Source organism: Antechinus flavipes, chromosome 2 (genome assembly GCF_016432865.1).
Source record: "Antechinus flavipes isolate AdamAnt ecotype Samford, QLD, Australia chromosome 2, AdamAnt_v2, whole genome shotgun sequence".
NCBI classification, from domain to species: Eukaryota; Metazoa; Chordata; class Mammalia; order Dasyuromorphia; family Dasyuridae; genus Antechinus; species Antechinus flavipes.
The window spans coordinates 324,681,960-324,705,332 of NC_067399.1; the positions used below are offsets into that span (position 1 = coordinate 324,681,960).

At 32.1% G+C, this 23,373-nt stretch overlaps 1 protein-coding gene and 1 pseudogene across 1 annotated transcript in view; one reads left to right on the forward strand and one right to left on the reverse strand.

Annotated features, from left to right (window-relative positions):
• Nucleotides 1-23,373, reverse strand: part of FANCM (FA complementation group M) — a 93,261-nt gene that overhangs the window by 22,818 nt on the left and 47,070 nt on the right. Inside the window, exons 14-16 of the mRNA XM_051977697.1 lie at nt 10,862-12,644; nt 5,951-6,033; nt 5,794-5,862 (exon numbers count right to left, since the gene is read on the reverse strand). Of these exons, the coding sequence (XP_051833657.1) occupies nt 5,794-5,862; nt 5,951-6,033; nt 10,862-12,644 (1,935 nt within the window). The remainder of the gene's footprint in view (nt 1-5,793; nt 5,863-5,950; nt 6,034-10,861; nt 12,645-23,373) is intronic.
• On the forward strand, nt 395-4,688 carry LOC127552280 (60S ribosomal protein L21-like; annotated as a pseudogene).

The following is a 23,373-nucleotide window of genomic DNA, read 5'->3' on the forward strand; positions in this document are numbered from 1 at the left end:
AAGGCACTAAAAAAGGTTTAAAAAAAACAAATGAGTTATCAAAGAAAGATATGAGAAGACAATTAACAGGTAATTAAAAAGTATAAAACCTTACAGAGGAAAATAATTACTAAAAAAATTAGAAAAATGAAAGCCAATTAATCTGTAAGACACCAAGAAAAAAAAAATAAAGTCAAAAAAATTTAAAAATATATAAAAGATGACCTGGCAAATAGTTTTAGGGAGATAATTTAAGAATCACTGCATTTTTTGAAAGTTCTGAACAACAACAACAAAAAAAGCCTACAAATTATATCTCAAGAAATTATAAAGAAAATTGCCTAGATATCTTAGAACAAGTTGAAAAGGTAGAAATGTTTGGGAAAAAAAGTCTCAGTCCTGAAAGAAAGTGCAAATGGATATTCAAGTGAAAATCCACAATCAAAATGCCCAGGTCAAAGAGAAAATACTACAGTTATCCTGGAACAAAGATTCCAAGTACTTTGAAGCCATAGATAGGATCAGACAAGATTTAACAGACACCATTATAAAGGACAAAGGTATTATAATAGAATATTCTGGAAGACAAATGATCTATTTGAATGTGATGGAATATTTTTATGCTGTAAGAATTAATGATGGGGAAGTGACAGAACAACAGGGGAAAGAAGAAATACTAAAAATCCACTGATCACCATCTAAAAGAGATCCTACAAGGAAAACAAACAGGAACATCACTATTAAACTTCAAATCCTCAGATCAAAAAGAAAATTTTACAAGCAATAACAACAACAAAAAATTGATTCATATTTGCTGGAACTACAGGATTCAAATATACTAGAACAAGACTTATCAGCAGCTACAATAAAAGACTACAGGTCCTGGAAAATTATATTTAGACAATCAAAAGAACTAGGATAGCAGCCAAAAATATTATATCCATCAAAATTGTATAATATTGTATGAAAAAATGAATATGCAATTAACTGTAAGATTTTCAGGATTTTGTCTCAAACAAACTTGAATTCAATAGAATATTTGACAGATAAGTACAAAAATCAAAGACTAATTTTAAAGGTTTCAATAAGGACAAACAGTTTAAGTTTTACATATGGAAATATAAGCCATATGTTTAAGGCTGTTATTAGAAATGGAATAGTCCAAAAGAAGACGGGGCTGATTCTAAAAAGTAAAATCATGTAGAAAAAGATAACAGTAATTATGCTATATGAATGAGTTGTGAAAGTTAGAATCAATACAGAAGAATTAGACAGTGGAAGAGGGCTAGTAGTTCTGAAAGCTTTTCATATCAGAGTGAGTTAAAGAGGGAAGAATATGTCTACATACATACATACAAATATATCAAGAAGGGTATAGCAATCTCTAAAATCTATAAATAAATAAGACAGGAAAGGACTAGGATAAGGTAAGGTTTAGAATAGTGTGTAGATTAATGGGAAAGGGATAAAGAAGGAGGGATAGGGAAGGAGAGAATGGGAGGGATCCTGGGTAGGGAAAGTTAAGAAATGGCAAGGCAAGAGAGTAACAGTAGAAGAATTAGCAGGGAGAAAAAACAAAAGATAGCATATAGAGAGCATAGGAATAAATGGAGTTTTCCCTAAAATGATAAATATCATCTACCTAAAACCATCAGAAAGCATTATATGTAATGGGGAAAGCTAGAAGCAATCCCAATAAGATCAGGGGTAAAACAGGGATACCCATTATTACCACTATTATTCAATATTATGCTAGAAATGTTTGCTTTAGTAACAGGAGAAGAAAAAGAAATAGAAGGAATTTGAGTAGGCAACGATAAATGGTCAAAGGATATGAACAAACAACATTCAATTGAAGAAACTAAAGCCATTTATAGTCACGTGGAAATATTATCTAAATCACTACTGATTAGAGAAATGCAAATTAAGACAACTTTGAAGTACTACCTCATACCTATAAAATTGGCTAAGATGACAGGAAAAAATAATGGTAAATGTTGGAGAGGAGGTAGGAAAAGTGGGACACTTAATGCACTTTGGTGGAATGATCTATCCAGTCATTTTGGAGAGCAACTGGAACTATGGCCCCAAAGGGTGATAAAACTGTATACTCTTTGATCCAGCAGTGGCATTACTGGATCCATATCCCAAAAAGATCTATATATGCAAAAATATTTGTTGCAGTTCTTTTCGCAGTGGCAAGGAATTAGAAATTGAGCCCATCAATTGAAGAATGACTGAATAAGTTATATAGTATATGAAGGTAATGGAATATTATAGTTCTGTAGGAAATCATGAACAGGCTGATTTCAGAAAAGTCTGAAAAGACTTACACAAACTGAGGCTGAGTGAAGTGAGCAGAATAAGGAAAATGTTATTTGTACCCAGAGAGAAAACTATGGAGACTAAAGGCAGATCAAAGCACACTATTTTCACCTTTTTTTGTTTGCTTTTTCTTTCTTGTAATATTTCCCTTTTGTTCTCATTTTTTCTTTCACAATATGAGTAATATGAAAAAATATTTAAAATGATTGTACATGTATAACCTATATCAGATTGCTTGCTATCTTGGGAAGAGAGGAGTAAGAGACATAGGGAGAAAAAATTTGGAACTCAAAATCTTACAAAAACAAATGTTGATGTGATAGACTTGGCTTTTTTCAATTAAGAAATTCAAGACAATTCCAATAGACTTGTGATGGAGAGAGCCATCTGCACCCAGAGAGAGAGCTATGGAGACTGAATATGGTTCATAACATAGTATATTCACTAGTTTTGTTGTTTGCTTGCTTTTTGTTTTCTTTCATTTTATTCCCTTTTGATCTATTTTTTCTTGTGCAGCATGATAATTGTAGAAATATGCATAGAAGAATTGCACATGTTTAACATATGTTGAATTACTTGTAATCCAGGGGAAGTAATGGGGGAAGGGAGGGAAAAAATTTTGGAACACAAGGTTCTGCAAGGGTGAATGCTGAACATTACCTATGCATATGTTTTGAAAATAAAAAATTTTAAATAACAAAACAAAATATCTTCTGCTAGAAATTTGTTACATTTCTAGGTTCTGTCACTCCAAAATTTGTTCAGGATTAATCTGGTGTTGATCTGAAGCAAGTCAGGAAAACTTCAGACAAGACCTAGGTACTCTCCAGCATCTTGGCTCCATTCCCCTTTTTTTTCCCCTCAATAGCATTTTTTTTCCCCAAATACATGTAAAGATAGTTTTCAACATTCATTTTTGTAGGATTCTGTGTTCCAAATTTTTCTTCCTCCCTCCCTTACCACCCCTCTCCCCAAGACAGCAAGTAATCTGATATAAGTTAAACATGTGCAATCTTTTAAAAATACATTCCATATTTGTCATGTTATACAAGAAAAATCAGACCAAAAAGAAAAAACGCCACAAGAGAAAACAAACAAAAATTGAAAATATTATGTTTTGATGCACAGTCTCCATAGTTCTCTGAATGTGAACGATACTTTTCATCCCACTCTATTTGAATTAAAAACCAATATTCTTTAGCACAGCAATCCGTATATTAATAGAGATTTGATCAATATTTATCTTTACAGCTATTAAGTTATTTAAAATTATGAAGTAAATGAATTCACTGATTTGTCCTTCATGTGTTTTCATTAGTTGACCTTCTCTTCCTGATATGCTTTCCCTCCTCAAATCTGCTTCTTAGTTTCCTTCAATTCTCTATTAAAATTCCATTTTCTATAGAAAGCTTTTCACTTTTAATTATTTCCTTTTTATCCTTTTTTTTTTTTTTTTGACACATAATTGTTTACATGCTGTCTCTTTCATTAGAGTGTAATTTAAAGGACAACGACTGTCTTTTGCCTTTTTTTTTTTTTATCCCCAACACTTAGTATAGAACCTGGCACATAGTAAGCACTTAATAAATAAATGCTTGTGTTTTTTGTTTGTTTTTTGCTAAGGCAATTGGGGTTAAGTGACTTGCCCAAATTCACAGAGCTAGGAAGTGTTAAGTGACTAAGGCCAGATTCGAACTCAGGCTCTGACTTCAGAGTTAGTGCTCTATCTACTGTACCACCTAGCTGCCCCTAAATAAATACTTGTTAACTGATTGTATTTAAAATAAAAATAAATCTTTCTTTCAAACTATATTCCTTGAACTACTAGAAATGGCTAGGAGCAGTTTTTGTTTTAAAAGAAAATCTTAGTTAAGAAATTCCAATTTAGCTTTCCATCAGCTCTGCCATATTCCAGTGAGTTGCCAAAACGATGAACACAAAAGAGAAAAGGAGGACAAATACATGTTTTCTAAGCCCTTTTGAAAACATGGTGTTGTTCTTTTGGCTATGTATATGTGAATATACAATAAAGGTTATATTATAAATATCAATGATAGGGGCACAGTTCAGCAAGGATTGCCCCACAAATTATCTTGGCAAGACTGGACAGGTCTTTAATGTTCCTCAGTGCTGTGGGAATTGTTGTAAACAATCAAATTAAGGGCAAGATTCTAGCTAAGTTAAGAGAGCTAATATTTAGCATATTAACATTGTAAAACCAGAGATAACTTCCTGAAGCAAATAAAGGAAAATGATCAGAAGAAAGAAGTCAAAGAAAAAGCCACTTGGGTTCAACTGAAATGTCAGTCTGTTCCACTCAGAGAAGCAATTTGTAAGGACCAATTGATTTGCTAAAACCAATACCCAAAGAATTTGTTTCATAAATGATATGTTAAAATCATGTTAAACATGTTAAAAACAAAATAAAATTCTTGGATAAAAAAAAGTAATTCTAACTTATAAATTTGAATTAAAAGCATTTAAGTGTTACCCCAAATGCCAAGCATCATAATTTAATAAAGAAAGCAAAATAATCTATCTTATAGGATAGGATTACTCAAAGGAACAAAAATAAATGTCAACAGGCCATTTTGCTGACAGCCTAAATATTTTTTTCAGTCATTCAATTGTGGTCTAACTCTTCACGTCCCCATATGAGATTTTCTTGGCAAAGATACTGGAATGGTTTGCTATCTCCTTCTCCAGTGGATTAAGGCAAAGATTAAGTGACCAAAGGTCACCCAGCTAGTAAGTGTTTGAGGCTGGATTTGAACTCTGATCTTCCTGACTACAAGCTCAGTGCTCTATGCATTAAGCCACCTAGCAGCTCAGAATACAACCATCAAATCAAAAAACAGGAGTCAGAAGCTATAACATTTATAATTCGTGATAAAAATCAGACTGTAGAATTAGTCAAAGAATTAGATGGAGCTCTGAAGAAGTGCTTCATTGAGATTCTTTCAATTTGACAATTCTATAGGGCCTAAATGCATGTTTCAGTTTGAAAAAGAAAGGAATAGAACAAGCATTCATTGAGTGTCTACTATGTGCCAGACTTTGATGGAATCACTTTAATGCTTACAGTCTAATTAGTCAGTGGGAAGTCACATTTGTTGTATGATATTTTAATATAGCTCTCTTTTAAACTGAGGTAAACAAGGTCACATGATTTTGATTACATGACCAGCCTTTTCCAGGGTTTGTAAAAATTTAATACATGTACACAATACTACTAACAAAGTCTAAAAATTTTGAAAAAAGTAAAAATTTCAAGAATTATGTACATATTTTACCGAGCAAAATAGTTTTTTTTGGGGGGGAGGTGTAAATCTTTGAAAGAACAAGATTAGGTAATAGGAAAAACATATTTGTCCTATTCTCAACTTTTTAGTAATGCATTTAATTTTAAATGAGACAAACTGGAAAATATCAAAGTAATTGATAGTTATTATGACTAGATTTGGTCAGTTTCATTGAATAGCAACTTACTGTACTCAGTACACGCCTACATTTCTTGGAAGCACAAAGAGGAGAGTCAACATCACTGTTCTTCCCAACCTATTCAAACAAATTAAAAGACAGAATTTTAAAGAAAGAGATGGAACTTTCCAATTGATTACATTGTAGCTTTTGTTGAATGACTCACTTTGGGGGATTTCAGATGATCCTTTTTCAGTTTTTTACTCTTTCTTTGGAAAACCACATCATCTTCACTTCCAATGCTATTTTCTGCAGGAAAAAGAAAACACATATTAAAATTTTAACAATCACAGGAAAATACTGTTATTTATTGATGAAATAAGAATACAACAACACAGAATTGATAAAGACCCTTAAAGATACCTAGTTAAAATCTTTTCATTATAGAGATGAAATATGTGCTAACATATTAGACCAAGGTCACAGAGAAATAAGGTAGCAAAGCTGGAATTTAAATCAGATCTAATGTTCTTTCCAAACATCGTAGTTTTGGAGATTGTAGGGGGAGTGGAGGAGACTGGGTCTTCAAATCACTAAGGCTACAAGTGGTTCAGCAACCAAACCACTTTTATAGACCCAATGACTGTTTATCTTCATGGAAGCTTTGACCTACTCTGTATCTTTTAGCTCTTAATTAATCAGTTTGAAGGTCTCTTAATCTCATGAGTTCAACTTACTGGTTGCCTCATTTTGTGTTCACCCAACAGACATTAGTCCTACTACAGCTTAAAATTCTCTTTCAAGTGATTTTTCTATCTTTCTTAGCCTCCTCACTAGCAGGGTCTACAAGGTGTACCATTTAAAAGTAAGAAATAGAAAAGTAGAGGAGACACAAGAAGGAAAAAGGGAGTAGGAAGGAAAGAAGATACCACAAGTTCTACTAACAGGTAGCACCAATATTTCTTTGCCATTTTACACAACAGGAATGGGGAAGAAAGGGGAGGAGTGGAGTCAAAAAAACAAAGAGACCTGCCCAAGTTGGGCAGCTGGTAAATGTCAAATGGAAAATGACTCTGGAGCTCCTCACAAAATATTAATCCATTATTTCTCAATTTTTAAACCAGTCATTTTCTTAAAGCATTTAATAATAGTTCTATGAAAATAAGTGAATCCAAAATAAATTGTACACATGGAAGCCAATAATTGAAAAGCTAAAATAATTTCACTTGGTAATAGAGAATTTAGATGCAAAGATATCAAGTCATTTGAGATTATCAGATAAAAGATTAATGCAAACATAACACCAAAAAAAGTTTTAAAACCTAGCTTCCTATAGTATTCTCTATTTGATAAGAAAAGCTGGACAAAATAAAAAGCATTTTAGTTGAAAAATGGGTTAAGACCTTCATCTATATCACACCCAAATCCAAATGAACATAAACAAAAGAGCACATATTTTACTTTAATTAGAGAAGAATAGAAGAAAGTAAATTTTACAAATATGTGGAAGAATTCCTAAGGAAAAAAAAATATTGTTAGGGAACTGACTAAAAAGATATTTTCAATTCCATAAAATTTAAAAGCTTTTGCACACACACAAAAATAAATATAGCTAGGATAAAATTGTCAACTGAGGATAAAATCTTTGCATCAAATATCTGAAAAAATATTCAAGACATAATGATGTACAAGATCTATGTATACACACATACATAAGATATATGTGCAAACAACATATAACAAATATAAAATAAAGGGCAGCTAGGTGGCACAATGGATAAAGAAAGCACCAACCCTGAAGTCCGGAAGACTTGAGTTCAAATCTGGCTTCAGACACTTAACACTTCTTGGCTGTGTGACCCTGGGCAAGTCACTTAACCTCAATTGCCTCAGGGGGGAATATATATATATAAAATATATGAAGAAACAACAGACAAGAAGTAAAAGCATATGAATGACTTTCAAAAGAACATTTGTAAACTATGAACAACTATATGAAAAATTGCTTCAAAATATTTGAGAAATGAAAAAATTTAAAACTCTGAGGTTTTGCTTCACATGCAACAAAATGGCAAAGATCATAAAAAAATGGAGAGACTGCAGGAATCCAAGCAAATAAACACTCTAGTAGTGAAAGTGTGAAGTGATTTTGGAAATTTTGAAAATTTTGGAAAATTTTTGGCAAAAAAAATTGTAATTTTATTTGAAAAGTCACTAAATTGTTCATTTGACTCACAGGTTTCACTGTTGAGAATATACCCAAAGGAGGTTTAAAAAACAGAAAATGTCCCAAATATGAGAAAAGTCATAACAGCAAGATTAGAAAAAAGGTGAGTAGCCCTCAAATAATGAATGGCTAAACACCATATTAAGAGAGTTTGTTGTGTTTCTGGTAAAAGAGGAAACAGGCAATAACTTAGCTAAGGTTCCCTAAAAAACTCTATGGAAAGAAGAAAAAGTGTGAGAAGTAGTGATCAATTACAAATAGGAAAAACAGAAGGCTCCTCCGCTCAGTCCAAACTGTATGTCACAAACATTTAGGCAAAATAAAAAAAATTCGTAGCAATGGAATCTCTTTTGAGACTTGGAAGCAGTAGAATTTCAATTCTAGTCAGCAAGGATTAGAGAAAAACTAGAAAAAAACAAAGAAAAATTCTAGTAGGTCACCAAACAAAGAAAGGCATTATGGCCTTGGAGGAAGCTCCAAACCAACAAGAAACAAAGACAGTTCCTATTAAGTGTTTGCCCAGGAAAAGTATAAAAGTCCACATCAGAGGTGCTCCAAGAAGTAAGAAACCCACATGATCTCCAGTACTCAGAGGATAGACAAAGGAATCAAGAAGAGAGAAGTGCTCTGGAGTACTGTAGTATCCCCAAATTGAAGGCAACCACGCTAGACCACCATGCTCCTCCTTTGCTTTCAGCTCCTAGCTCAGCCTGCTATAAGAAGTAAGCATATTTGGTACTGATTAAGTTCAGAAAGAAATAGAACAGTAGAGTAGCATGAACATTTTCACCTATTCCATGGGATTCAATGACCATAAGAACCACAGATGAAACTTGACTGGGTATATTCTAAGCCACTTATCCATAATATCCTAAAGTAAGTTTGTAAGAACTCTGAGAAGTCAGAAAGAAAAAGGCTTATAAGTAAACGTAACTTATCCTCCAAAACTGAATATAATCCTGAAGGGGAGAAAAAATTGGGATATTAGATAATACAGCACACATTCCTGATGAAAAGACCAGAATGAGGTAAAATTTTGAAAGACAAACATAGGAGACAAGAGAAATCTAGAAAGATAAATGAATAAAGAAGCATACTTGACCTGAATGTAGTTTTCTTCTATTTTTTTTTCTAGTTTTAAGAAAGAAAAGGCAGAAAAAACTACATAGGAGAAAACAAGGAAGAGAAAGAATTAAAAATTTCTCCTTAAGTGGTGACAAATATAGAAGATGGGTAGATATCAAAAAAAATCTTATGAAATTCACATTTTTCCAAACCAAGAAAATGGTTAATTCTCTCCCTCTCTCTGTGTCTGTCTCTCTCTCTCTCTCAAACACACACCCACAAAATCTTTCTTGTTATTTATTCTACTGTGCCATTTAATTCTTTTACTTTTGAAAAAAAAAATAGATTAGGAATGTACTGAAATCTATGAAAGAAAAATATTGCTAGAACTTGCATAAAACTTACTTTTACTTGAAATAATATATTAATAACTTATTTCTTAGATACTAACTAAAAGTAGCAATTTTTAATTAATATTGCAGAAAAAAATCTTTCATATTATTTTATCTACAACTTCCCTTTTTTCTTCTCCACAGACAACACACACATCTATGAATACTGTGAAAAAAAAGTCTAAAACTGAATTACAAATTTCACTATTAAGCTTTTCATTACCAAACAACAATGGCCGATTCGTTTTTTCTATTTTAAACTATAGATTGATTCAATGCTCCCAAGATCTATTCCCTTATATAATTAATCTATATACATATGTAATTTGCATTTACAAACCCTTCACAGCAACTCAATTAAACTAGTCTGTTCACTGTTCCTCAACTCACTTTTAATTTTCATAATCTTTCTTCTCTATTATTTTGTTAAGCCTCTTAAATGACTAACTGCTAAACTCGGTGTCCTTCTAAGGAAGCCCATGACATTTCTAAACTCATTGTTTTAACCACTCATTCTACCTTTATAATTTACTGAATTATACCAATAATTCATCTTTTCATAAGGATAATACAATTTAGTTATCAGATAGATGAACTTGAAAAGAGATTCGTTGTTCTTCCATCAATATCCAAAATAGTGTTTTCCTTGCATATATTAGGCACAAAATAAATTATCTATGGATTCATATGTTTCTAGAAAATACCACTTTTTCAAGGAACCACATGTGATGAAACACCAAATTTATAATTAAATTCATTTTCAATAAATTCTAATTAAGATTCTACAATGTGAAAGACACTATACTAGATGCTAAGGAGAGAAATGGAAAAGTAAAATAGTTAGACTGCGATTCTACTGATGGACTATAATATATGCCAAGATAATAAATATAGGAAAAGTATTTAAAAACAGAACATTAGCAACCAACAGTGATAGAGGACAGAGAATGGAAGCAGATTTTGAAGAAGATTCTAAAACGTGGTGAAGGGAGTACATTTCAGGAATGGAAAATTGCTTACACCGACATAAGAGGGAGTGAAAGATGAAATACCAAATTCAGGATACAGCAAGTAGCACAATTTGGCTAAAACACAAAGGACACAAAGTAGAAAAAAATGTGAAGTATATAGCTCTAAAAGTAAGCTGAAACCTGACTGTAGTGGGCCACATTTGCCAGAATGAAGAGCTAGTTTTCAATCTCATAAGCAACAGAGAACAAAGTTCTGTGAATAAGGGAATGATGTACTACAATTAATTTGACAGTTATGAAAGATGGATTGGAGAAGAATTGGAGACACTAATCTGGAGACAATGATAGTACAAAGTAGGAGGTAATGAGGGATAGCATATGTAATTCAGGTGCACAAATTTTGAAAAATTAAAAAGTTTTCCAGGATTTATTATTCTTAATAAAGTATTCCTTTTTTAAGAGATATAATCTTATGATCTTACCTTCATCAGAATGATGGCAAGATTCAAACAGGTTCATCTGTTCATTGCTTTCAGTCTTTTCTATTGTAATTCTCACTTTATCAAAAGTGGAATTCAAGATTTTCTTAATGCCTCTTAGATTTGCTTTTTTCTTGGCAGCTGATAACTCAAAAACCTCTTGGGTTATTGTAGAAAATGAACTCATTAGATTTGGTTTACAGAGTGGAGTGCTTATAACATTTTCTCCTATTGGTGAAGAAATTGAGGAAGTTGAAGAATTGCCAGGAGACTTAAATTCTTTTTCTTTTGTTGTTCTCAGTGGAGAAAGTATACAATATGGGTTTTGATTATGTAGCATCAATGCTGTAGAAACATTTCTAATATTACTTTTATCGCAAGTTCTTGGGGTAGATTCTTTTTTTGGGCCATAATTTGTAGCTACCTGTGTGGTATTGATATGGGTGCCAGAGAGATCTACTTTTAAATGATTATTTTTATTTACATCTTCTGCCAGCTCTGATTTTTCCTCGTCAGAATCTGGACTACAAAATCCCAAGTCAAAATTAACAGAGAATAGCTCTTTAGAACAGTCAAAAATATCATCATCATTCTGGGATTTTTCTTTGCCTTCTCCTTTCAAATCTTCAAGAGAAGTCTCAATCTTGGTATTGTGAATTAATGGAATTTTGGTTTCTGAATCACAGTCTAGCAAACACTCATCAGAAATGTGAAATGAAGATATTTGTAATACATCACTCGTAACAGCTCCATCTGATGAAGATAAACATCTAGAGTTATTTTTTAAATAAGGAGGGCTCAGGCTCACCTGATTAAATTCAGAAGAAGTATCATTAAAAAATTGTCTTTCCTGACTTTGGTCAATACCTAATTGTTTCATCAAAGTCTTACAAATCTCACTGTTGTTTTTTTTTACTAAACACTTTTCAGGAGATCCATTTATTTCAGCATGATCAACAATTGCTAATTTGTCATTTTGGACATGTATTTGCATTTCATTCTCATGTTTGTCACAAGTAGATTTATCAACTATCATATCAGAATAACTGGATATATCCTCTTCTAAATTTTTAAACGAAGATGTCCTTAGCATTTCATCTTTCAAAGTAGAGAGTACATCTAGAGGAGGAGGAGATTGTGATAAAAATCTTTCTACATTGTTAAGTGTTTCTTTGGTCAGTAAGAGACAGTTGTCATACAACTGGGCATCTGTTTTAAGTAAGTAAGGATCTTCTTCTGAAAGATAAAACATGCTAGTTAAAATACTTTTTTTTCCATCAGTAAAATCATCATAACAAGATTCTATATGGTTTCTAACAAATGAACTTTCAGGTTTATCTACTGGTGAGCACTCTACCAATAATTCATGTAGTTGATCATGGGCAGTGTTTGTATTTACAATACTGACTATATCTAATGACCCTTTATCAGCTAGCGGTGCTTCCTGAAAATCACAATTAACAACAGGATGTACTTCAGTTATTAGGGAATTACTAATATTGTCATTATTGCTTGCTTTAAGCTGATCTTTTGTCACATCCTTAAGGACTTTGGTTTTTAAATGAAAGTTTTTGTCAGATTTAAATTCTTGGGCATATTCTTCATCAAAATCTATTAATAAAGATGAACAATATTGTTTCATATTCCTTTTGAATGAAGATTTTTGTAGAGTAGTAGTGTTGGCTGAGGCAGAAGAAGCATATTTATTCCTGAGACCATTTGATGTTGAACTAATATCTCCTATTTGTAAGTAGGGTTTAAGTTCCAATTCATAGCTGCATTCATCCTATTAAAAAAAGATAGATTATCTCAATAGATACAAAAAAAAAAAAGCTTTTGAAAAAAATACAGCATTCATTACTATTAAAAACACTAGAGAACATAGGAATAAATGAAGTTTTCCCTAAAATGATAAATATTATTTATATAAAACTATCAGAAAGCATTATATGTAATGGAGAAAGCTAGAAGCATTTCCAATAAAATCAGAAGTAAAACAGGAATGCCCATTATCACCACTATTTTTCAATATTATACTAGAAATATTTGCTTTAATAATAGAAGAAAAAACTGAAGGAATTTGAGTGGGAAATGAGAAAACAAAACTAGCACTCTTTGCAGATGATATATTTAGAGAATCCTATAGAATAAACTAAAATTAATTATTTTGCTAATAACTTTAACAAAGTTGCAGGATATAAAATAAACCCACAAAAATTATGAGCATTTCTATATAGTACCAACAAAGCCCAGCAGTTGGAGATAAAAAAAGAAATCCCATTTAAAATAACCATAGACAATATACAATATTTGGGAGTTTTCCTGTTGAGATAAACCCAGAAACTTTATGAACATAATTACAAAATACTTCTCACACAAATAAAATCAGAGCTACACAACTGGAAAAATATCAACTGTCTAGGGTTAAGCCAAACCAACAAATTAAAAATGACAATTCTGCCTAACTTGGTCTCCTTGTTCAGTGCCATACCAATTAAACTGCCAAAACATTATTTTATAGAACTAGAAAAAATAATAACAAAATTCATCTAGAAGAACAAAAAGTCAAGAATATTGAGGGAATTAATGAAAAAAAATGCAAGAGAAAATGGTCTTGTCATACCAGATCAAAAACTCTATCATAGAGTCAATTATCAAAACCACATGGTAATGACTAAGAAATAAACTGGTAGATCAGTGGAATAGGTTAGGTACATAAGACACAACAGTTAATGACTACAGTGATTTATTATTTGGTAAATCCAAAGACTAGCTTTTGGGATAAGAACTCACTATTTGACAAAAATTTCCAGGAAAACAAAAAAATAGTATAGCAGAAACTAGGTATAGGTCAATCTTGATATAGGTCATCTTATAACTTATACCAAAATAAGGTCAAAATGAGTTAACGATTTAGAATTAAAGAATGATACTATAAGCAAATTAGAGAGTACGAAATAGTTTACCTTGTCAGATCTTTGGAAAGCATGAATTAACAACAAGAACTAGAGAATATTATAAAATTCAAAATGGATAATTTTGATGACATTACATTTAAAAGATTTTATATGCAAAACCAATTTTTACAAACAAAACCCAATGCAGCTAACATTAGAAGAGAATCAGAAAACTGGGAAATAATTTTTACAGCCAATGATTCTGTTCTCATTTCTAAAATATGTAGAGAAAACTGACTCAGATTTATAAGAATTCAAGTCATTCTCCAATTGATAAATGGTCAAAGGAAATGAACAGACAATCTTCAAATAAAAAAAAAATTAAAGCCATTTCTGATCAAATGGAAAAATGCTCTAAATCACTGTAAATTAGGAAAAATCAAATTAAGACAACTCTGAGCTACCTCATACCTCTCAAATTGGTTAAGACACCCATCAGTTGGAGTAATGACTGAATAAGTTATGGCATATAAATGTAATGGAATATTACAAAATTATGTGATGATCAACTGTGATGGATCTTGCATCTCTCAACAATGTGGTGATTCAAGACAATTTCATTAGATTTAAGATGGAAAATACCAATCACATCCCAGAGGGAGAACTATGGAGACCGAATGTGGATCAAAAAATATAGTATTTCTACCTTTTCCTTTTTTATTTTTCCTTGTGATTTTTTTTCCATTTTGATCCGATTTTTCTTGTACAACAAAACAAATATGGAAATATGTTTAAAAGGATTGTACATATTCAACCTATATCAGATTGCTTGTTGTCTTGGGGAGGGAAAGAGGAGAAAAATGTGGATCACAAAGTGTTACAAAAACGAATGTTGAAAATTATCTTTACATGTATTTGAAAAAATAAAATACTATTGAGAAAAAAAAGAAAATATGCTCTAAATTATTACTGATTAGAGAAATGTAAATTAAAACAACTCTGAGGTACCACTTTACAGATATCAGATCAGCGAAGATGACACAAGAAAAAAAAAAGATAAATGCCGAAGGGGATGTAGGAAAATTGGGACACTAATGTACTTTTGATAGAGTTGTAAACTAGCCTTTAATTCAGCAGTGTCTCTACTGTATCCCAAAGAGATCATAAAAGAGGGAAAAGGACCCACATCTACAAAAAATGTTTGTAGCATCTCTTTTTGTGGTGTCAAGGAATTGGAAACTAAGGATTTGCCCATCTATTGGGGAATGGCTGAATAAGTTGTGGTATAAAATTATAATAGAATAATATTGTACAATAAGAAATAATGGGGGCAGCGAGGTGGCTCAGTGGATAGAGCACCAGCCCTGAAGTCAGGAGGACCTGAGTTCAAATCTGGTCTCAAACATTTAACAATTCCTAGCTGTATGACCCTGGGCAAAGTCACTTAACCTCAAGTGCCTCAGCCAAAAAAAAAAAAAAAAAAAAAAAGAAAGAAAAAAAAAGAAAAGAAAGAAAAGAAATAATGAGCAGGCAGATTTCAGAAAAATCCAGAAAGACATGAATTAATGCTAAGTGAAGTGAGCAGAACCTAGAAGAACATTGTATACAGTAACAACAACATTTTTGGATGATCAACTATTAAAGACTTAGCTCTTTTAACAATATAATGATCCAAGTCAATTTTAAGAGATTTGTGATGGAAAATGCCATCAACACCCAGAGAAAGAACTATGGAGAATAAATGTAGATCAAAGCATACCATTCTCATTTTTTTTCTCATAGTTTTCCTTTTTGTTATCATTTTTTTCACAACATGACATATGAAAATGTTTAAAATGACTACATATACATATTCAATATCAGAAAGCTTGCTGTCTTGGGGAAGGGAGAAAGAAGAAAGGAAGGCAAAGAGAGAGAAAAAATTTGGAACTTAAAATCTTACAAAAATGAATGTTGAAAATTATTTTTGGATGTAACTGGAAAAAACAAAATACTATTAAGTGTGAGAGGGAAATATTGAAAGTCATAAGAAGCAATTTTGTAAAAGCTAAGAATGGGATTATTTTTAAATATATATAAATAATTGTTTTTCTAAAATGCCAAATTCAAAAGATGGCAGAGTGTGAAACTTACATGAGTCCTCCAAATTTCCCTTTCAAACAACTCTAGAGTAATATCTTGAAAAGTGAAGGTATTTCTGGAAAACTATTGGGCTCTAAAAAATGATGAGCAATATGATTTCAGAAAAACCTGGAAAGATTTACATGAAGTAATACAGAATGAACTAAGCAGAACCAAGAAAACATTGTACACAATAATGACACTATTGTACAATGAATAAGTGTGAATGTCTCAACTACTGTCAGCAATACAATGATCCAAAACAATCCCAAATGACTTATGATGAAAACCACTATTCCTCTCCAGAGAAAGAATTGATAAGAGTCTGAATTCAAATTACAGAACACTATTTTTCACTTTTTAAATTGTTTTTGATTCAAGTTTTCTTTCACAAAACAACTAATAAGGAAATACATTCTACATGATTGCATATGCAAAACTTAGTTCAGATTGCTTGCCCTCTCACAAGTAGTAGGGAATTTGGAATCCAAAAAAAATTTTTTTTGAGAAAGTGACTTTTTAATGAACTAAGGATTTTTAAATAATGTAAATCACATATGAACTGAGTTTTCCTGGGTTTTTTCTTTTTCCAAATTCATTAAAAAATTTTTTTCCCATTAAAAAAAAATTTAATAGCATTTTCAAAATACATGCAAAGACAGTTTTCAACATTCACTTGCAAAACCTTATATTCCAAATCTACCTCCCTTCTCCCCACCCTATTCCCCTAGACAGCAAATAATCCAATATAGGTTAAACATGTGCAATTCCTCCAAACCTATCTCTACATTTGTCATGTTCCACAAGAAAAATCAGATCAAAAAGAAAAAAAGTTGAGAAAGAAAAAAAAAAAAAACAAGCAAACAACAAAAAAGGTGAAAATACTATGTTTGATCCACACTCAGTATCCATAGTACTCCTTCTGGATGCAGATGGCTCTCTCCATCACAAGTCCCCTGGAAATGGCCTGAATTACCTAATTGTTTAGAGCCAAGTCCATTATGGTTGCTCATCAAATCATATAATCTTGTTATTGCTATATACAATATTTTCATTTCTTGGTTCTACTCACTTCATTTAGGATCAGTTCATCTAAGTATCTCCAGGCCTTTCTGAAATCATCCTGCTTCTTATTTCTTATAGGACAGTAATATTCCTTTTTTTTTTTTTTGTGGAATTTACAAAGCATATGCATGGGTAATTTTTCCAACATTGACCCTTGCAAAACCTTTTGTTCCAAATTTTACCCTCCTTCCCTCAACCCCCTCCCCTAGCTGGCAGGTAGTCTAATAAATGTTAAATATGTTGAAATACATGTTAAATACAATATATGTATACATATTTATAGAGTTATCTTGCTGCCCAAGAAAAATCAAATAAAGAAGGAAGGAAAAGAAAACAAAATGCAAGCAAATAACAGAGAGAGTGAGAATGCTATGTTGTGTTCCACATTCTGTTCCCATGGTTCTCTTTCTGGGTGTAGATAGCTCTCCATCACTCTACAAATAGAACTGGTTTGAATCCTCTCATTGTTGAAGAGAGCCACATCCATCAGAATTGATCATGATATAGTCTTGTAGTTGCTGTGTACAATGATCTCCTGGTTCTGCTCATTTCACTTAGCAACAGTTCATCTGGAATCATCCTGCTGGTCCTTTCTTACAGAACTATAATATTCCATAGCATTCATATACCATAATTTATTAAGTCATTTTCCAATTAATGGGCCTTCACTCAGTTTCCAGTTTCTTGGAGCTGCCAAACAAAACACTGCTACCAAAAAGAGCTGCCATAAACATTTTTGCACATGTGGGTCCCTTTCCCTTCTTTAAGATCGCTTTGGAATATAATCCCAGTAGAAATACTACTGGGTCAAAGGGTTTGCACAATTTGATAACTTTTTGAGCATAGTTCCAAACTGCTCTCCAGAAAGACTGGATCCGTTCACAGTTCCACTAACAATGTTGCATTAGGACAGTAATATTCCATAACATTCATATGCCATTACTTATTCAGCTATTCCCTATTTGATGGACATCTAATCCATTTCTAGTTCCTTGCCACTACAAAAATGTTCCTTGCATATGTGGGGGATACAAACCCAGTAGAGACACTGCTGGATCAAAAAGCAGCTTGATAGCCCTTTGGGCAGTTACAAAATGCACTCCAAAATGGTTGGTTAAGTTCACAACTACACCAACAATGTATTAGTGTCCCAGTTTTCCCATAACTGGGAACATTTGTCCCCTCCAACATTTATCATTATCCCCTCTATATCCCTTCCAACATTTATCATTATCTTTTCCTGTCCTCTTAGCTAATCTGAGAAGTATGAAGTAGTATCTCAGAGTTGTTTTAATTTTCAATTTCAAAATTGTTTTAAAAGACAAATGTTAAAAATTGTTTTACATGGAATTAAAGAAAAAATAAAGTATTTTTAAAAATTGTCAAATGCAATGGCTTTTTCTCTATTATTATCCTTCTAACCAACTTCTTCTCTTGTATGGTCTCTTCCTCTGAGCTTCCATGACACTGATATAACTTGGTATTTCTATTGTCTCAGAGTCATCCTTTGACTATTCTTCAGTATCCATTGCTGAATCATATTCCCTATTATGCTCTCTAATTGTAATTACATCACAAAATTCCATCCTAGTAAATGTTCTTTACTCTCTATTTAATAATCAAAACCACTTCCATGAATTTACCATCTCTATACTGAAGACTCCTAAAAGTACATATTCCAGCCTTACTCTTTTCTATTGAATTCTAGGTCTATAACTTTACCAACTATCTATGGGACATTTCAGGTCAGCTATATGGTATAGTGCCAAACCTAGAGTCAGGGAAAAAAAAATCCCATGGTGTTTCCAGTTTATTCATTTGATTAAGAATTACTCAGAATTTTGAATGCCATATTGTATTTCTGTAGTCAGAAAGTTTGACTCTTAAGACATCTTGATATACCTTTTACCCTTTTGACTGATGTACAAAAACAGAGAGAGCACTAAAAGTCTTTCATATGTGTTTGCAAAGACCATTTCTGAATAAGCCACTGATTAATTAAAAACTCATTCGTTCTCTACCTCTAATGTTCATCAGCTCTGTGTTTTAAATAACAGGTGATCAGCTTTCTTAACACTCTGACTCCTCCAATGGCTACTTTCAAAAGTAAGGGGATGCTTTTGAAAAAAAAAAAAGTTCTCAAAAGAGACCTTAAAAAGTAGAGAACTTGCTTTTCTAAGTAATATTGCTATGAGTTACAAGATCAAATAAGAAAATTAAAAGTATCAATGATCTTATAAGGACACTAGGGAAAATAAAGTATCCTACCTTTATTAAGCTGCTGACAGGTATTTCAGATTTATTTCAATTTTATTGAAATTTTGTTTGAGAACCTTGATTACTCGTTATTATGGAATACTTACACTACTTGTATTCCTTAAAATTTATGTTAATTCCACAATGCTGCCTTCTCTCCACAAGAAAAAAAATGAGAAGCTTTTTTAAGATTTTAAAACTACCATTAATCTTAATTCTATACCATTTGTAATATTCCTAACATCAAAAATACCCATTTAGACATGAAAAGACTTCCATAATATGATACAAAGTGAAATGTACTATGTATAAAGTAACAATAATATTGTAAAATGATTAGCTGTGAATGACATAATTATTTTCAGCAATAATCCAAGACAACTCTGAAAGAGTTATGATGAAAAATTCCATTTATACCCAGATCAAAAACTGATGGTGTCCACATTATAAGTGAAGTATTCTTTTTTTTTAAACTTTATTTTTCTTGAGAGTTTGGTTTTTTTTTTTTTTTTTGGTCTGTTTTTTTTTCCCACAAGATTACTTTTATGGAAATGTTTTACATGACTATATATGTATAATTTATATTGAATTGCTTTCATTTTCAATGGGGGGAAGGAAAGGAAGAAGAGAGTGAGAATCTGGAACTCAAAATTTTAAAAATGAATGTTAAAAATTATTTTTAGATATAACTGGGAAAAAATAAATCCTAAATTAAAAAAAAAAAACACCTCTGTAGAGACTCTAGATGACTGCCAGAGAAATACAATTAATTACCTTCCTATTTGCTTGTGAACAGAAAAGGGATAAGTGGATCTTTGGGAAATAAATACATAATAAGTATTTCGAATTAGTGAATACTTAGTTTTGCTTTGTTTTTTAAAAATTCTCCTTACAATACAAATAGTAGACTAATTACTACAGTATAGCACAGTACTATAGTACAGATCCTTACCTTCCCCATCCCACTGATAAGGCAAAATGATAAAAAAACAGATATTTATATGTAATGGGCTGAAGCTTGAGTTGATGCACTGAGGTCCCAAGCACATGAGGCCAAATAGTAATTGGACCATACTCTATTAATATATATGCTTGGAGAAAGAATGACCCCCACCCACTCTTTGTGCAAGTCCTGATGTGTTGTATAGGAAATGACATTTTTGGTGGGTGGAGGTTGAGAGGCAGAAAGAGAGGCAGGAAGAGACTGCTGGCTGGCTTCTTGTCGCAGCTGCTCACATTGCTATCGCAATCCCCTTTCATCTCAAAAAGAATAAAGATTGAAGATTTTCCCTTAACCTGAATTCCTGACTCCAGCTGATTTTAAAATACGCGGTCATCACATTTATATATTTTTGTAAAGTTTTTATTTTCCTTTTCTTGCCTGATTGCACTGATATTTTGTTTTAGAAAAAAAAAACAACAACAGTAATTTCACTCCAGGCCAAGAAGAAGAGACTACTCAGAAACTTTTTGAGAAAAACACCTATCAGTTACCACAGACCACCAAAACTGCTGTATATAAAGACCTTCACCTTGAATCTGTAATCCTATTTAAAAACCTCTATTCCTTCTAGAATTTAACACTATAACAAAAACGAAGAGGCTTATTCTGATTATCACTTTGCTGTCCAAGAATGGTGGAATAACTATGGTTCTTTTTTTTTTTTTAAATTTAATATTTATTTAATAATTACTTTATATTGACACTCGTTTCTGTTCCGATTTTTTTTTCCCTCCCCTAGATGGCAAGCAGTCCTTTATATGTTGGATATGTTGCAGTATATCCTAGATACAATATATGTTTGCAGAACCGAACAGTTCTCTTGTTGCATAGGGAGAATTGGATTCAGAAGGTATAAATAACCCAGGAAGAAAAACAAAAATGCAGATAGTTCACATTCATTTCCCAGTGTTCTTTCTTTGGGTGTAGCTGCTTTTGTCCATAACTATGGTTCTTACAACCATAAGATCTTGAACAACTTTTCTCATCTTCACTAGTGCCTTTTTGGTTTTACACAAGTCTCATCATTTGTATGAAAAAAAAAATCACAGTGTTTCCAGTTTATTCATTTAATTAAGATTTACCCTGAATTTTGAACGTCATGTTGTATATACACTATTATTATAAAGTAGAGTAGTACTGAAGGAAGTTATAACTCTTTAAGTATCTCCTTTACAGGAGATCAGTGGACACAAAAGATGTTTTCAATGTTTCATTAAAATATTACAATTTTAATACAATCCCCAAATCTCATGTTATTAATAATAATAAATGTAACAACTATTACAATAACTCATTGTAAGCAGAAAAAAAATACTGTGTGAAGTAGCACTTCTTCAATTACAAATTTAACCTTTGTGAGTATTCACTTTGATTCAAGTGTTCCTTCTGCCTTTGGAAAAAGGATCCAATGGACAAGAGGCCTTCTTTGCTGTTTTCAGACATCACGAAAGTGCTAATAGAACACTCGGAGGTCTCTCTATCAACCTTTGGCCTATGAACATTCTATGTTCTCCTCCTAGCATAAATTTCCTCAATAACATTTTATATTTTTGCTCTCCTTTGAAGTTCTTCATTGGGTAAACATGTCAGTATATTCCACACTTACTTAGCACTTTTCCACTACCCTCTTTGTGACTTTTGAAAATTCTTTGAAAAGTGCTGTATTCTGTGTCTCATTGATAAATAGCATTAACAGTAGAATGTTGATATCAAAAAAAAAATTTTTTTTTTACTTCTGTAATACAACTTTATTCAATCCTAAAGGATCTATTTGTCCAACTGCTGTTGACCAAAATATTATGAAGGATCTTCCTGGTTTAATGAATTAAATCAAAATACTTGTTAATCAGAGAATCAGATCTGAAAGAGTCACAAAGACTCTTTTCCCCAAATTATGTTAAAACTTCACAAATCACTCATAAAAATGCAAAGACTATAGATAGACAGACATGTGTCTTTCTATCTATCTATTTATATAAACATGAGCAATAGAAGCAGCTGCATAAAATAAGACAGAGAAGACTGTGAAAATCAGATTATTGGGAGAAAGAAGATAACCTGATTTTGTTTTAGAATTCCTTACAAACAAAAGCTGTGGGCAGCTTCAGATGTCTTGGTAAGAACTCAATTAATTTTTGATGAAAGGCAACTGAGCAAACTGAAAATAGTGAGAAGACCACAATAAATACAGCCTTCCTAAGGAACTAAAAGAAGAATGCCAAATAGGAAATCAATATGGCAGTGTATCTGGATATGTAATTATGAAAAACACCACCAAGAAAAACAGATGCCAGAAAGTATGGAAGGCAAAAACAATTGTACAATGTCTTGAAAAGACTGTCAAATGGTTTGTTAGAGTTTTTTCCCTGCCATTCCCAAGTAATAGCTAAATTTACACCAATGCAAGATGATCTCTTTCCTTCGGGAGGTGAAAGAGGGAGGAACACTTCTGCATACTATAAAGGATTAAAAGTTCTTTTTCTTTACACACTTGAAGAATCTATCAAGTATTTATTAAGTTCCTATTATGTACTAAGCACTGTTTGGCCCTGAGAAGACAAAGACAAAAATATTAAAGTTGTTGCTCTTGAGGAGGATATACCCTAAAAGGAGCAGAAAACATGTGTGTGTGTGTGTATACAAAAGTCACACAAAATAACCTTCAACCATATAAGTATATTCAAAACAATACAAGGTAAGCTAAAAAGAAAAGGCACCAGTTGTCAGAGGGATTAGGAAACTCTTCAAGCAGAATGTGGGTTTTGGAAGGAAAGTAGAGATTTGAAGAAAGAAAATGAAAAGGGAAAACATGTCAGGGATGGAGGACAACAAATGCAAAAGCAAGAAGAATAAGAGATGGAACACTGTTAGTAAGGAATAGCAAAAAGCTAGTAGGGCTAGCCTGTACAGTGCATGGAAGGTAGTAAAGTATAAGAAATTTGTAATTTTACAAGAAATAGCTTGTAAAAACCTTTAATGCTAATGACAATTTTATATTTGATCCTGGAGTAATGAGGAATCCCTAAAGTTAACTAAATGGGAAGAAAGGATATCATATGGTCATACCTGCACTTAGGAACATCACTGACAAATTAAGTAGAGAAAGACTGAAACAGGGAGACCAATTAGGAGGTTACTCCAATAGTCCAAGAAAGAAGGAATAAGGGCGTAAA